Source organism: Lepisma saccharinum, chromosome 3 (assembly GCF_977018435.1).
Source record: "Lepisma saccharinum chromosome 3, izLepSacc3.1, whole genome shotgun sequence".
NCBI classification, from domain to species: Eukaryota; Metazoa; Arthropoda; class Insecta; order Zygentoma; family Lepismatidae; genus Lepisma; species Lepisma saccharinum.
The window spans coordinates 54,041,435-54,058,335 of record NC_139231.1 but is presented as its reverse complement, the minus strand read 5'-3'; the positions used below and the strand labels follow the sequence as shown (position 1 = coordinate 54,058,335).

At 38.3% G+C, this 16,901-nt stretch overlaps 1 protein-coding gene across 1 annotated transcript in view; it reads left to right on the top strand.

Moving 5' to 3' along the window:
• Positions 1-16,901, top strand: part of LOC145985043 (sphingosine-1-phosphate phosphatase 2-like) — a 63,779-nt gene that overhangs the window by 31,559 nt on the left and 15,319 nt on the right. Inside the window, exons 3-5 of the mRNA XM_083118558.1 lie at positions 9,024-9,187; positions 11,581-11,670; positions 13,373-13,545. Coding sequence (XP_082974684.1) covers positions 9,024-9,187; positions 11,581-11,670; positions 13,373-13,545 — 427 coding nt within the window. The remainder of the gene's footprint in view (positions 1-9,023; positions 9,188-11,580; positions 11,671-13,372; positions 13,546-16,901) is intronic.

The window sequence follows — 16,901 nt, the reverse complement described above, 5'->3', positions numbered from 1 at the left end:
CATCTAAAACCGCGCAATACTATAAAAACAAAAGAACATCCAAGGTGAAGTCGGCGAACTACCGGTCAATGCTCAGGGTAGGCGAATGCACAGTGTCAGCCCGTACCTGGGGAAAGAGAACTTCCCCTCCTCGATCCTTCCAAACTGGGGCTCGGGAGTCACCAATCCAAGGAGAAGTCGACCTCCACCTCGGCGGCTTTCCTAACCTCAGGAGTGACATGGAAGCCCATTTCGTCCCTAAACGCTGCGGCTTTATCCCATTTTTTAAAGAAATTAACCCAGCCGTCTTCTAAATTCCCATCGTCCCTATTAAGTTTATTCCAATTTTTCGCGCATATGTAGGCAGCTTCATATACGTTTCTGTCCAATTTATTGTTAACCTCCCTAATAACCTCCCTTTTAGCAATTTTATGTCGGTTAACCAATATGTGTTCAGACAATCCAGTTTTGGGTATGCCCTCCTTAACGTCCTTATCATGTTCTCCCCACCTAACTTGCATACTTCTCCCGGTTTGTCCCACATATTCCTTTCCGCATTCACATACTATCCTGTACACTCCCTTCCGCTCTTCAGGGTTATTGCGCCTATCCCCCCTCCCTTTCTTATAGGATGTAAAGTGCTTTTCAATACTTCGGGGGCGCTCTTACCCCCACATCTTATTCCGTAACCCCTCACGGACTTTTCAATTTTCTCTGAGACCCCCTTAAAATACGGGATCCCGACGTAACATGTGTTTTTTTTCACCGTTACCTATCTCAGTTTCTTTACCCTCTTTGCCATTTTACAACAGATCGTAACAGGGGTCTTCCATAAACCGTTAGCTGGAGAGCTGTACCTCCATAAGAGATCCCAACATTCGAATAGGACTAAATTAAATGTTTTTCTTAACTTTTTCATTCGGGCCGAAAGACTATGCAATGACGAGAAAGAGAAAGAGAAAGAAGGGGAATGGATAAGGAAGGTGGGGATAAAGAATGGGTACACTATCCGCGACCTGGAAAAAGTAGCTAGGAAAGCCAAAAGGATTATTAGGCAAGAAACATCGCAAAATGGCAAAGAGGGTAAAGAAACTGAGATAGGTAACGGTGAAAAAAACACATGTTACGTCGGGATCCCGTATTTTAAGGGGGTCTCAGAGAAAATTGAAAAGTCCGTGAGGGGTTACGGAATAAGATGTGGGGTAAGAGCGCCCCGAAGTATTGAAAAGCACTTTACATCCTATAAGAAAGGGAGGGGGGATAGGCGCAATAACCCTGAAGAGCGGAAGGGAGTGTACAGGATAGTATGTGAATGCGGAAAGGAATATGTGGGACAAACCGGGAGAAGTATGCAAGTTAGGTGGGGAGAACATGATAAGGACGTTAAGGAGGGCATACCCAAAACTGGATTGTCTGAACACATATTGGTTAACCGACATAAAATTGCTAAAAGGGAGGTTATTAGGGAGGTTAACAATAAATTGGACAGAAACGTATATGAAGCTGCCTACATATGCGCGAAAAATTGGAATAAACTTAATAGGGACGATGGGAATTTAGAAGACGGCTGGGTTAATTTCTTTAAAAAATGGGATAAAGCCGCAGCGTTTAGGGACGAAATGGGCTTCCATGTCACTCCTGAGGTTAGGAAAGCCGCCGAGGTGGAGGTCGACTTCTCCTTGGATTGGTGACTCCCGAGCCCCAGTTTGGAAGGATCGAGGAGGGGAAGTTCTCTTTCCCCAGGTACGGGCTGACACTGTGCATTCGCCTACCCTGAGCATTGACCGGTAGTTCGCCGACTTCACCTTGGATGTTCTTTTGTTTTTATAGTATTGCGCGGTTTTAGATGTGTAATTTATATTCTTTTTTAGAAAGTGTCCTTCAAGCAACTTTATAACCTAAATCCTTAACCTTCACTTTCACGACGAGGCACCATGTCAGGTGTCTGAATAGCATCGTTTCAACCTGAAGAAGGAGGTAGTGTAACCTCCGAAACGTAGTACGAAAAAATCTCATACTCACACACGTAAGTTGCCGATTTTTTAATCTTTTAGCCTAAAGTTTATATTCACTACACAAATTAACACATTCACATTTCCAAAACCACTTCCATTATTCCAGCAACATCCATAATATCTCTCTCCTAACAACTCACAATCGAATGTTTTTAAGGTTAGTCCATAACATAACAGACTACTCATTTGAAGAAAACAAATTACGTCATCACAGACAATTAACATCTTAAACATATTAAACACTTAAAATGATACAATAAGTGGGTGCATATCAAGTTGGACAAAAATGCTTTAAAAGGCCAGATCCCGTAACATAAAAACTGAATTTCTCCCATAAAGAATAAATTTGACTATGCTACTTGTAAAATTTATATTTTTCAAACTTCTAGCTGTATTATTGATTTAATGAAAAGTGATAAGAATAGCAATTGAAGGTCTTATTTAGAGCATTCAAACGAGAATAAAAGAGGAATGTAAATCCTTTGAGAAATAGCTCAGAAATAAGTTATTTGAAAACATGAATTCTGCCATTTTGAATCAAATATGTTGGCTAAGTGATCAAGAAGCGAGTCATGCCCATTTTTTTTTCTGTGTGCTATGACCTCCTATTAAAAAGTCTGCAGGGTGGCGACAGACCTGGAAAACCTGGAAAACCGGGAATAGTCAGGGAATTTGAGGTGTCAAAAAAAGTCAGGGAAATGTCAGGGAATTTCGTGTTCATTGATTTTTTAATTTTTTTTTAAATTTTATTTAAAGATATCGTTATGGAACTCTGCACGGGAACAGGAAATCTCGTTCGCAAGTTTCGGCCTCAACTTTTAGGCCCCTTTTATGCGCAACACAACTACGGCGCCAGAAACCAGTGATGGCAGGAGGAGAGAGAGAGAGAGAGAGAGAGAGAGAGAGAGAGAGAGTGAGAGAGAGAGTGAGAGAGAGAGAGAGAGAGAGAGAGAGAGAGAGAGAGAGAGAGAGAGAGAGAGAGAGAAATTTCTCTCACGCGGGCTTCTCGGCGGGAATTTTTAATTCGAACACTCTTTAGAGGAAAATTGTTATAACTCGGGCACTATGGGAGCAATCTACTTCGGGTAACTTTTGTTTTGCAGCTAAAACATCAGAGAATGCAACCGTGGACAATTCAGAACGCCGGACTGAGGAAGGAGGCTTGGGGGCACGACCCCCGAATTTCAGTGGAAAAGAAACCGTAAAAATCTGTAGTTTGCCCCTTCTTGATTCGCTATTTTGGGGAGAGGTCGCGAACATTAGTATTCTTTTCAAAGAATGGACATTTCTCAAGAGAATGAAACATATTTCATGTTCTTGTGTGCCATACAAGTTGAATAATAAGCCAAAATGTGTTTTTTTTTACGAAAAATAGGTAATTTGCATTTTTGGAGGAAAATTGTTATAACTCGGGCACTATGTGAGCAATCTACTTCGGATAAGTTTTGTTTTTCAGCTAAAACATCAGAGCATGCAACCGTGCACAATTCAGGACGCCGGACCGAGGAAGGGGGCTTTGGGGCACGTCCCCCGAATTACAATGAAAAAGAAAATCTGGAGTTTGCCCACTCTTCTCCCACTATTTTTGAAATAAGGCGCAAACTTTAGTATTATTTTCAAAGAATGGACATTTCTCAAGAGAATAAAACATATTTTATGTTCTTGGGTGCCATACAAGTTTAATAATAAGCCAAAATGTGATATTTTTTTTTACGAAAAATGGGTAATTTGCATTTTTGAAGGAAAATTGTTATAAGTCGACCACTATGTGAGCAATCTACTTCGGATAAGTTTTGTTTTTCAGCTAAAACATCAGAGCATGCAACCGTGTACAACTCAGAATGCCGAGCCAAGGAAGGGGGGTTTGGGGGGTCGCGATCTCCGATTTTGAATGGAAAAAAATAAGTATTTGGACTTTGCCCCTTCTTCTCCCACTATTTTGGGGAGAAGCCGCGAACTTTGTATTCTTTTCAAAGAATGGACATTTTACAAAAGAATGAAACATATTTCATGTTCTTGGGTGTCATACAAGTTGAATAATAAGCCCAAATGTGATTTTGTTTTTTTTACGAAAAATAGGTAATTTGTATTTTTGGAGGAAAATTGTTACAACTTGGGCACTATTGGAGCAATCTACTTCGGATAACTTTCGTTTTGCAGCTAAAACATCAGAGCATGCAACCGTGTACAATTCAGAACACCGTACCGAGGAAGTGTTTGGGGGGGGGGGGGGCGACCACCGAATTTCAATGAAAAAAAAGCATAAAAATCTGTAGTTTGCCCCTCTTCTCCCGCTATTTTGGGGAGAAGGCGCAAACCTTAGTATTCTCTTCAAGGAATGGATGTTTCCAAAGAGAAGGAAACATGTTTCTTCATATTCCTGGGTGCCGTACAAGTTGAATAATGAGCCAAAATGTGAAACTCTGTTCGGAAATGTGGCATTGATATGTTGCGGAGAGGGGGCGAGGTTGGTCATCAATATGAATTTCCAGGCTTGCCCCAGACCTGTGTCAGAGTTTCCACCCAAACATAAGAGTACGAAGGTCCAGAAAGCACATTCATTTCGTAATCAGCACCATGATACCATATGGTATCATCGGGCGAGTTCGACCTTACTCGGATGATACTGGTATCATCGGGGAGTAACGGTTAAGCCTCTGAATATTACGTGGAAAATGCATTGAATTACCATTTTTTCTTGTCCGTATGGGAGTAGTAACGGGACTTGTCAACAGATGGGGGTATAAGAGCGGGTGGCGACGTCCGATAGTAAGGCATTTAGTTGGGCAAACTGAAGGAACATGGAAAAAAATAGGTTCTAATGATACATACTATTTTTGTCGAATATCGCCAACCGACAAAGTATCTCACTACAACATGCGACAGAAATTGCATGGACTGCAACATCCAACAAAAATCGCATGCATAAACAAGAAGAGCTTTAGACTGAAAATATGCTGCTGGAATTTGATTACTCTTGTGGCTCACTTCACCTTATTTAATGTAGCAGTGCTTACGAAGGTTTTCTTTCATCATCCTGACGTATTACTGGTTTCACACAAGTTAACATACGTTTACAATGACATTGCACTATTTTTAGATATCAAGAAGAATCCAACCAAACGGAATATATATTGAATACTATCACGAAAAAGTTAAACACAAATCTGCATTGCTGAACGTTATAAAAATTGGCAAGTACATGCTCGCAACCTCAATTTTACTGCAACACTAGTATTGCAATGAAATTAACGCCACTCTCTGTCCTGTCTGTTTAAACTCGTGAGAGGTGGTCATTAATCTCTCACTGAGTGAAGTTAATGTCCAATATTATGAAATAAAATACTAATAATAAATAAGTAAATATCTTAATATCATATTTAGTCGAATCATTCAATCATAAAAGCAAATCACTTTCTTCAAGAATTGACTTTTCTCTGTCAGCCCTGCTAAATTTTCACTTTACATCTACTGATTTATACAAGGGGTGGCCAGAAGGTAATTTCCGATTAGTAGGGAACCGCAAATGCCAAAACCGTGAAAAATGGTAATTGCTGCGAAGTTATGTTTAGGAATGTGCAGTGATTGTCTGGACACATTTTTCGCCCGTTAGAAATATAGAAATAATGCGAATTTGGCATAAAATGCGAATTGTTGGCGTTTTTAGCGATTTTTTTTTAAAGAAATGTCCTAAAACAACGAAAAATTCCATGAAATCCAACATTCTTGTCTTTTCTAGGCCATGTTTGTGTACATAGAACATGCAAGTTTTCCAACATTTTACTCAAGAGTAAACTATCGAGTTATACTACTTATACGTACATGAAATAATTCCGACAGCCACATTAAATCATGTATTTGCCACGATTTTTTCAACTTCTATCGAAACCAATAGCATCACAGAGCAAAGTGGCAGGGTTCTAACAGGAGATCGAGTGCGTATCTACCGTCACACGAGAGCCACATCTTCGTATTTGTCGCACGAGATATGCTTTGAATTACCAAGCTAAGTGCGCACCATCGGCATTTGTCAAGCGAGTAATAATGGAGCTCAGTCGTTAGGGCATGTGACTACTATGCGAGAGACCCGGGGTCGATCCCCTGCAGGGGAGAACCGGGATGTTTTCCACCTATTCAACTGCTCCGGCATCCACCCAGCATCATATGAATCTGGTACCTTGAGGAAACTTTGAGGGATAAATGTAGCCAGGAGCGTGGTGCTGATCACATCACCCCCACCTTCGGCCGTGATCAAGAAAGTGTGGGACCCTAACTCCACACCCCTATACACCTTCATAGAAAAGTGCAGGCGAGCACTTTACTTTTACTTCCTCAAAAATCTGTTCCAACATATCAAACTCTCATGAAAATATGTAGACCATGTGACCTACAATTTAAAATAATAGTTTAAAAGCACAATGGAGTATTAAGTTTCGGTATATCTGGCAGATAAATGTTCTAAAACAAAAACGCGAATTTTGGGAAACTTAACACTAACAAGTCAAAAAAAGATAATGCCAATTTTTGGTGCCATAATATATCGCTATCTGTCACGTGAGATTGATTGATTTTAATTTTTTGGGTGCGTCGCCACTTATGGTCATTATGCACCCTTCAGTATATACGGGGAAAATTCCATTATCTAAAATTCTTACCTTAAAATTAAAAAAGGGGTATGGAAAATAACTTTCACAAAATAACTTTCAAGATATCAAACTCTCACGAAGAGGCATAAGCCATGTGACTTACAATTTGAAACAGTAGTTTTAAAACACCATGAAGGTATAATTTCAGATATTTGCCAGAAAATGCACTAAAATAAAAATGTGAATTTTGGGAAAAATAACACCGTATAGTAAAAAATAAAAAAAATAAGATAATACACCAATTTAAAAAAAAATAACAAAATATCAAAGAGTCTGCCGATTAGGTATAAATAAAACAAGAATATCAGTTGTAATTTATTGCATTAGTAACAGTGAGTCCTAACATAATTTTCGGCATAATCACCACCGTTGTTCTGGCATTTGTCGTAGCATGGCACTAAATTTTGTATATCCATGATATATGTCTCGGACAGCAAAGACTGGAACTATCTCTACCGTAGTGTAGCTGTCAAATCCTTGCCCTGCCAGAAACCTCTTCAGTTAAACGAAGAGATGAAAGTCGGTACATTCAAGGCCAGGGCTGTTCAGGAAGTGGTCCAAGATCTCTCACCTGAAGTGATGCAAAGGGCCCGTGTGTACTCAGCTGTATGGGGTTGTGCACATTCGATTGGCCTTCCGTGAATTGTCTGCACCATCGTCTGACCATACTATCACTCACGACGTCCGGTCTGCACACCTCACACGATTGCTGGTGGCTCTGTGCCAGATTTTGAGCTGCAATGTAGGCTACATCGCAGTCGGTGGGAGACTGTGTGAGAGCTGCAATCTTTAACCTAGAGCTGTCCTAAAACGGCTGCATTGCAACTGTACCAGATTACAGGTACATGCCACTTCTTCCTGCCTGCATGTGTGTGTGTCGCTCTCCGACCACTAGTGCTGTGTATAGGCACCATTGGAGCTTTTTTCAGGATGCCCCTCGTATATGAACTTTCAGAAGCTTTTATTATTAGTGTTTTCCTGTTTTAATGTGTGGTTAGCTAAATCAGGTACCTATACAATGCAATTCTATAAATTACTTGCGTTAAATTTCTAATACCTACATGTCCTTTTCGTCAGCATTAATGGTATAACTGCATGTTGTCAGTTTCACAGTACTTCACTTGGATATACTGTACTGTAGCAGAAATCCCATTGATAATGTAAGGAAATATGACACTTTATTTTGTTCGATTCAATTGTTTCACTTATATGCAAGAGTTAAGTTGTTTGCTTTACAGAGAAAAGAGAAGTAGCTTTATGCATTGAAAAATGAGTCCGCACTCATGGTTTTTGCAAGCAGAGGGTTCCAAACCTCAGTGAAAATATCAACATATAATACCGAGAATGTATAAGGAGACTGGTAAATTACAAATTGTATTTCTTAATCAATCTCTCTTCACTCTTTTCTCATTTAGTCGTAACTTTAAAAATAATCAAGTATTTTATTTTAAACTTACTGCGTATGACAAAATTCCGTAATCCTTCCGTAGCTTGTGAATTGTAATAATTTTCCAAATTCACTATTTTGCAGTTTGAATTCAAATCATAGAGAATAGAGAAATTAAGTCAATTTCATAGAAGATAATATTGGTACTTAACAAAACCATATGTGGATCTGTATGAGTTTATTATTTCCATTTGCAAAAACATCGATTTTGTTTAGTTTGTAATTGTCAGGGAAAAATGTAAATTTTGTCCTGGAAAACCTGGAAAAGTCAGGGAATTTAATTTCTGCTTGTTTGTAGCCACCCTGGTCTGTTAAGTCAAACTAAGGGTACATTTTAGTGCAAACAAAACTGGAGCTGGCTCTATGACTAAAGGAAGCAGAAGCATGCCCTAAATGTACATTGTAAGGGAATGAAAATTTTGATGGACAATTAGCCTACTGATTATCTTTGCCACCAACTGCGTACAAACTGAATGAAGTACCCAAATTAGTCTGCATGGATCCAGCAATTGTTTTTACAGTTGAATCCACTTCTTCCAAAGAAAGAAAACACATTATATTACATCATTCATATTTCATGTTAATTATCTTAATTATGTTCTTGTTTATGTAACAGTGTCATCCTATATTAAACACTGTAATTGGACATGCGCCTGTTGTGTTCCAAATAAACAATTAAAGTAACATATTTTTGAAAATATAGTATTGCCATTGTCTGTGGCAGAGCGATTAGTATATTGTGCTTTGATGCCAGAGGTCCTAGATTCCATTACTGGCTAAGATTTAATTTTTGTCCCATTATTTATTTCGTTAGTTCATTATTTATTCTTATCGTTGGCAGAGGTAGAGAAGTTCAAGAAAGAAAAGTATCGTTATTTATTAAATGAAATGTTGATTATGAACTGGAAACTGATTATTTGTTTTTCCTATTTTTAGGTCAAGGTATAAAAGACATTGTCTGTTGGCCGAGACCATCGTCTCCTCCAGTGATTCGCCTCGAGAAGAAGTGGGCACAGGAATATGGCATGCCTTCTACACATGCCATGGTTGGAGTGTCCATACCTCTGTCTGTGATTTTGTATACTATGAATAGATATCAAGTAAGTAGCCGTGCTCTTCTTAAAGGTTCGCATAAACACTTTTTGTAGATGCAAAATAATATGATACAGTTATTTTTAGTGGTTGTTTATTTCCTTCCATGTTTCGTCCTGGTTTCCCAGAACCTTTTCAAACTTCCACCAAGATAAACGCACACACAACATGCAACCTTACATGGCTAGTCACTGCACTTCAGAAGTGTAGAGTGACTCGCCATGTAAGATTTGTGTGATGTGTTTGTGTTTATCTTGGTGCAAGCTTGAAAAGGTTCTGGGAAACCAGGACAAAACATGGCAGAAAATATAAAACCACTAAATATAACTGTATTATATTATTTTGCAACCAAGTAAGTAGCTACTTGAATAGAAGATGCATTTTGTATGTTTCATAACACTGTTCAACACACAAAATGTTATGGAAACAAACTAGCTAATCTTTGCTAATTCAGGGCCACAATGAATAACATTGACATTTTTAGTTATGCTCTTACTTTCATGTTATGAGCATGGTCTGAAATTATGATTTTTACTCCACTAATTGTTGTATCTGCACCTTTAACAGTTTGGAAACACTGCAGCTGGGTAGCATAGTACTCCTAGCACGATGTTATCATATGATCAGCTTCTGTAGCAGCATTTGTTCCCATTTGTCCATTAAGTAATCATTACAATTGTTGTCTGGTAACGGTTTTCAGTTCTTGTAAAGTGTGGCATGAAAGGGGTCACATTGTTGATATTTCTCCAAATCTGCAGATCTGAAGTGTGGAGCAAGGGGAAGATCCGAAATGAGTTAGGTTATTTTATGTAGATTTTCTGATGCTCTTAGCTAATCACGACGATGAGGATGAGTGATGATATGATGAAATTGATAAAGGAACACTCACAAAGATCAACACCCATGCCCAGCTTGGGATTCAAACCTGTGACCCATGGCATCGTAGCATGTTAGACTAACCACTCCATCACGGTGAAATACTGTTGGAGTATTAGATGTGACCACCAATGTTATAGTACTATTGCAGCTAGTGCTAAGTGTACAAGCAACAGCAAAAGTAATAGGCTATGTCCATTTATTATTATTCAGTCTGTTTTCCACAGTGTGATGATAGTGGATAGTGGATTGAACTGAAAATACCAGCCAGCAGATGTCAACATCAGCTTCGAATCAAAAGAATTACATTTCTTGGAACAACACAAAATATAGAGTAAAATCAGAATGAAAATAGTGATGAGCAATTTGCCTATTATCTTTGCTATTAGTTGTACAATTGTAGAGTTGCAATGTTATGGTCCAAAGGAAAGGGGAAAGAATGAACTCACCGATAGCCCCCCCCCCCTTCCCCAATTCGATAATCGCCAACACAGTAGCTTACAGACAACAGTTGTCACATGGCATACAGGTTGGTGCTTATTGTTTACATTCAATTCGCAGAAGAATTCGAATTGTACTGTGTTTTACAAATTATCATTGTTTTCATTTAATTTTCTTTATACCAGCACCATTGAACAGCCATGATAATTATATGGTTAGAAAATAATATATTTATAAATGATATGTATTAGCAATGATTTTTAAAATGAAGAAAATGTCTAAATGTGAGTTAACCAAAAAACAAAACATTTTTGCAACATGACTGCAGTTTGAAACAGTGGGGACAAGGAATTAGAATGAATGGACTGTCCCTGCTAAATAAGGATGTCTTGTAGACTTGCATCAATGTTATAAAACAAAAATTACTCAATGTTGCAGACTGCAGATTTCTGGAGCTTGCCTCTCTCCCCAAACAACCCATTCATATATGCAAGGATAAAATCGTAATTATTACACAATCTGAAAAATCACCAAGATTATTTTCGAAAGTTCTTTTATCTTCACATTATATCATCTCATAGTTTAAGGGGAATCATGGCCCCCCCATAGCCCCTCCCCTGGATACGAGCCTCTCCTACAGCTTCAGATTTCAGCTCCCTGAAAACACAGGGGCATACATTTTTAGGGTGAGTGAAATTATTAAATATAATTTTCGTCAGTAATTTATAATTATTATTTAAATATGATCATTTGCTGAGGTATCCCTGAAGATTTTGTATCGATTCACATTGAGATTTCAAATTTAATGAACGGATGGGGCCTGTCTGTCTAATCTTGCCCAGGGCCTCGCGATATGTTGCTACGCCACTGATTAGGAGTAGGTTTTAGCATGTGGGTAGCGTGACGAAAGTAGTACTGAAAATAGTGTCTTGACCATAATTTGTCTCATTTTTTTAATGTTAATTTTAAAATAGGAGAAATTTGAAAGGGAATTAGTTCCAAAAATAAAACTATTTTTAAATTTACGAGTGTAGTTACAGTTTCTCTCTGACATTGATTGAGTGCACTTTTTCTTCTTTTCCAGTACTCAGTGTTACTAGGAGCGATAGTTGCCATTGTTTGGTGCTCTGTGATTTGTCTCAGCCGGTTATACCTTGGGATGCATTCTGTTTTGGTAAGTTCTGTGCCTGTTACATCTATCATGGAGATATTATTTTGCTTGTTGAGGCTATTAAAATTATTTTTGCTGCTGTAAGTGATTTCTTCTGTAATTAGATCTTATTCATGGCATAATCATGGTTAAAATTAATTGCTTACTCAAATATATGTTAATTCCATAAGTTGCAAAGAAATATAATTTATTTGCATAATGATATTGTCATTTCGCTCTTACCATTCACAGAAAGCTGTTGGTCAACATTCTGTCTGTTCTGTAGAAGATTGTACAATTATCTAAGTGGTCAATTTTGCCCAAATTTGTTACTCTTAACTTGATATCGAACTGATAAAATATCAGTCAGGAGTCTTCCTGTGAATGACGGCAGAGTAAAAAAAATTGATAGCTGAATAAATTGTATGTGTTTTGCAAATTACATATATTGATGTAAGCAAATTTATTTATCATGGAACAAGGAAACATGAACATTTTAAATACTGTTGCCCAGTTATCATGCACAAGGGCAGCAAAAGCTGCATCCAGTAATAATGTTGAGTCACATATACACAAATTCATTTGTACCACTTGTGTGCCCCAGCTTATAAGATGGAGGCGCATTGCACAGTGGTTTGGATCTCACTTTAAACTGCAGGTCCACTCCCGATTAGCCTATATGTGCATAAAGTGGACTTCAAATACAATTCAAACAAGCAAGCTTATAAGAGCATGTGTATTTTTGAAATTGATGTAAATTCTTTGCAGTAGCAGGAATGGAACATATTGTATTTTTTCACAGGATTCGTTTGATATATGTTGTCATATTTGAAATGGTCATACTACTAACAATGTTAATGTGCCTTTGCACTTGGTCTACACAGTCTTGACGTATGATAGCTTTGAAACCTGCAGTTATATATTTCCTGTAAGTCAAATTCATTAGTATTAATGGCTGTTATGTGGATCCAACCTGGACTACTGTTGCCACCCACACAAACTGCCATAATACGTAATGCCACCTTCCCAACAACTGCATGCAGGTAGCTATCATCCAATTTTTACTCCAATCCACCAACACTTGTGTATGCAAATGCTGGGAGAGAGCTTATGTATCAGCCATATTCGCCCTCTACCCCATCTGGCCTGAACAAGACTGCCTAGCAACTCTGGAACTTTCCCATACCAACCAAACCTCTGCTCCAACCCCTCATTCTATTTCTTTGCCCCCCCCCCCCCTGCACATCATCTTGCCTTTTCACAGCAGCTGACTCCACCGTGCATTTGCTGTAATAATCCCGGCTAGAGGACCACCCTACTTTGTCCCGTCTTTCATCTTCCTTCTTGTCCTCCAACCTGACACGTCCAGTGTTTGTTTACGAATGCATCATCTTTTTTTCTATCACTGATGATGCTGACTGTTGCTGTAAAACTTTTGAAGTTGTTCGTTGTCTGCTCAGTGTTTTCCATTTTGCTTCTCATTATAAATATAATCTAAATTTTGTTTTCAGCATGCGAAAACAATGCTCCTTGGACATTGTTGATGTTGACTGAGTTCACCAGGTTCATTGGGGAGACCAGCTGACATCATGCAACGTCCAAGATACAATTTGCGGAAAGCTAAACTTTGGGAATGAAATATGCACACTAGTGAGCCCTGCTGAATGACTTGTGGTACTGATTGGAAAATAAATTTCTGATTACTTTCTTTGTTGTTGTTTTGCAGGATATAATAGCAGGTCTGGTGCTAGCTTGTTTGCTTTTGGTGCCAGTTGTACCCTTGGTTGATTGGCTTGACAGCTTTTTCCTCACAAGCAGATCTTCGCCATTTGTCCTGTTTCCCTTGGCTACGTTCCTGGTGGTTTTTTACCCCTCCAGAGGAAAGTGGACACCTACTAGGTAAGCCTTTCAGCAACTAGTCTCAAAAATCACTTTAGATATTGTAAAGAAGATCAATTAACTAAAGTATTTTGTTTACACAAAGGATGAAACCAGAATTCTGCTTTGTTGCATAAGTTCTTGCTGCTAACTTTGGTGTTCTTTGTTGTCAACACATGGAAGAGAAATGCACAGAAGTTAAACAATTATGTACAGGGTGGTCCTCAGAAAATTGTACAACAACTGGGAAGCCTAGAGATAGGAATGTGTTTTTGTGCCACCTAGCATTCTCAACTAGGACACATACGTATGTCATTTAGCTGTGGAGTCGAACATACGTGTGAAAAGTGTTATAACTGTGCAGCATGATTTGTGCCACAGAAACTATCACGGAGAGGTATAGGGACATGACTGACAATTTTCTTTTGCCACATCTGCAAAGAAAAAGGTGTTCACAACATGGTTCCAGGAAGATGCAGCTTCAGCCCCCGCAGCCTGCATCACAATGGCCAAATTGAGGCACTTCTTTCCAAATCAACAGATAAAGATTTGAGAATGTTCCTTCTTCAGGCAGGCCTCCAGATGTTCCAGACTTTTTCTTTTGGGATATCTCGAAGACCAAGTTTTGCTCTTAGCAGCTACAGGTAAAGCTATGAAAACTATACAGCGACCACAAGAAAAAAAAACCTTGGACGAAAAGTTCCCGTGCACTTTCCCTTCTTCCGTTCAGCTCGGGCCATAAGGAAGCATGGTCCACTCTCCCCCTCCCCTCCTTGCAGGAGTAAGATGCACAGGAGTTGCGGGTCTGTGCAGGTTGTTTTGCTTGTGGTACCACTAAAGTTACAATTTTCCACTCCTTTATTTGAAATTTCATATCCAATATCTATAAAACCCCAATCCCACCACTCTCACTCACTCACTCACTCACTCACTCACTCACTCACTCACTCACTCACTCACTCACTCACTCACTCACTCACTCACTCACTCACTCACTCACTCACTCACTCACTCACTCACACTCACTCACTCACTCACTCACTCACTTACTCACTCACTCACTCACTCACTCACTCACTCACATAAATGTTCTACATGAAGGAAGCCCCGGAGCCTAAAAATGCCTGATTATGACCCCCCATGAAATTGTCCCAAAGGGCCAAGAAAATTAAAAAATTGCTCACTTTGCCCTTTTTTAAGGGTGAAAATGCACTTTTTCATGTCCTTAGCAACCCGTTGCCACAGGCATTATTTGCAACACACATTGTTTCCTTCAATTCTTAATTGTCTAGCTACATTATTTCTCACAGATCAACAACAGATGAATCAACTCCTGGTTAAAAAGGTGCCTCAAACAAGACTGACATCTACATAGGGAGTTTCAGTCCAGGTACAATTATGTATATCTTGGTAAACTCAGTGCGAAAATAATTATATCATGGCTGTTTTAATTAAATGTGTACAGGTATAATAACAAACAGTTATTTAGAGAGTTTGCTGTGCTTGTTGTTCACCATGGAAATGGACATTGCTAGGGAACTAAAAGAAAGTTTATTTTCACCCCGAAAACTACTGTATGTGAATTATACTAGACTTTTCGTAATTCAAAATATGAGCGTCAGAATTTATTACAGGGGCAAAGTAGGAATTTGAGATAATTTATATAATATATTAGTAGACTTTGGAATACCTAAGAAGCTTGTTAATATGATAAAAGTATGCACCAGTGAAACAGAAAGTAAAATTCATGTGAGTATTAATGTGCCTGACAAATTTACAATTCATGATGGGTTAAAACAAGGAGATGCATTATCTCCATTGCTATTTAATTTTGCCTTAGAATACGCTGTTAGGAAGGTAAAAGAAACTAACGAAGGACTAAAATTAAATGGTGTGACTCAGTTGTTTGCATATGCAGATGTAGACTTGTTAGGGGATGATATAAATACAATTAAGAATAATGCTAAAATATTTTTCAAAGAAGCTAAAGAGATAGGTTTGGAAGTTAACAAAGAGAAAACTAAATATATGTGTACAGGCCGAAATCAAGTGTTAGGTAATAATCAAAATCTAATTATTGATAACTCGTTTGAAGCAGTTTCCAAATTCAAGTACTTAGGAGTAATACTAACAAATGAGAATGATATTAAAAAGGAAATAAAAAGTAGGCTTAATTCAGGAAATGCATGTTACTTTTCTCTTCATAAACTTTTGTCTTCTCCTTTAATATCTAAGAAACTAAAAGTTAAAATATACAAAACAGTAATTTTGCCTGTATTATTATATGAATGCAAAACTTGGCCCCTTACATTAAAAGAGGAACATAAATTGAGAGTTTTTGAAAATAAGATTCTTAGGAAAATCTTTGGACCTTGAAGGGATGAGGAGACAGGTGAGTGGAGAAGGTTACATAATTTAGAACTACATAATTTGTATTCATGTCCAGATATTATGAGAATAATTAAATCAAGAAGACTTAGGTGGCTAGGCCATGTGACATGAATGGGAGAGGAAAGAAGAGTTTACAGGATTCTTGTTGAGAAATCTGATGGTAAGAGACCTGTAGGAAAGTCAAGACGAAGATGGAGGAATAACGTTGAGATGGACCTAAAGGAAGTCGGTAGGGATGGAAAAGTGTATATAGATTTTGCTCAGGATAGGGACAGGTGGAAGGTCTGTGTTGCTGCAGCCATGAACCTTCAGGTTTAAGAAGGCTAGAGAGTTAGTTAGTTAGTTAGGTAGGAAATTGAGGGGAATGACAGAAAACAATTATTTTCCAATTACTTTTAAAAATCTGAAAATGACAAAAGACGTAAATATTGCATTTCCAATTTAGTATTGCTATTGAATTTATTTGGCAAGACATCCAACTAATTACCTTTGAACAGTCATTACTAGGGCTGAGCGAGATAATCGTGTCATCCTGCCCCCACCCCAATGTTGAAAAATGAGATAATGCCTCTTCAAACTCCTCTAAAACTAAGGGATCAATCTTCCCAAACTAACATTAAATCATCCGGGAACACAAGAATATTTGGCGATTTACCAGCCCCGGCCACACACGTCGTCTAAAAGTAACAGTAAAGCTGTAATGTAAAACCAATCTCGTCTCTTTTTTGTCCTTTAACAAAGGTAATAAAAATTTGTAAACGAAATAAAGGAGAGAATGATAACTAACCAGTCTCTTGCTTCTATATCAGGCAATTGATTTCAGTACAGTGATGTTCCGACGTGACTTTGCTATCGACATATATACTTTCGGCAAATGATTTCTAAAAAAAAAAAAGTGTGTGCATAGTTCTATCCATTGGCATGGAGGAAAATCCAAACCCATCACTACACATTTCAGAAAGTACCTGCCATTATCTGTCGTTCAA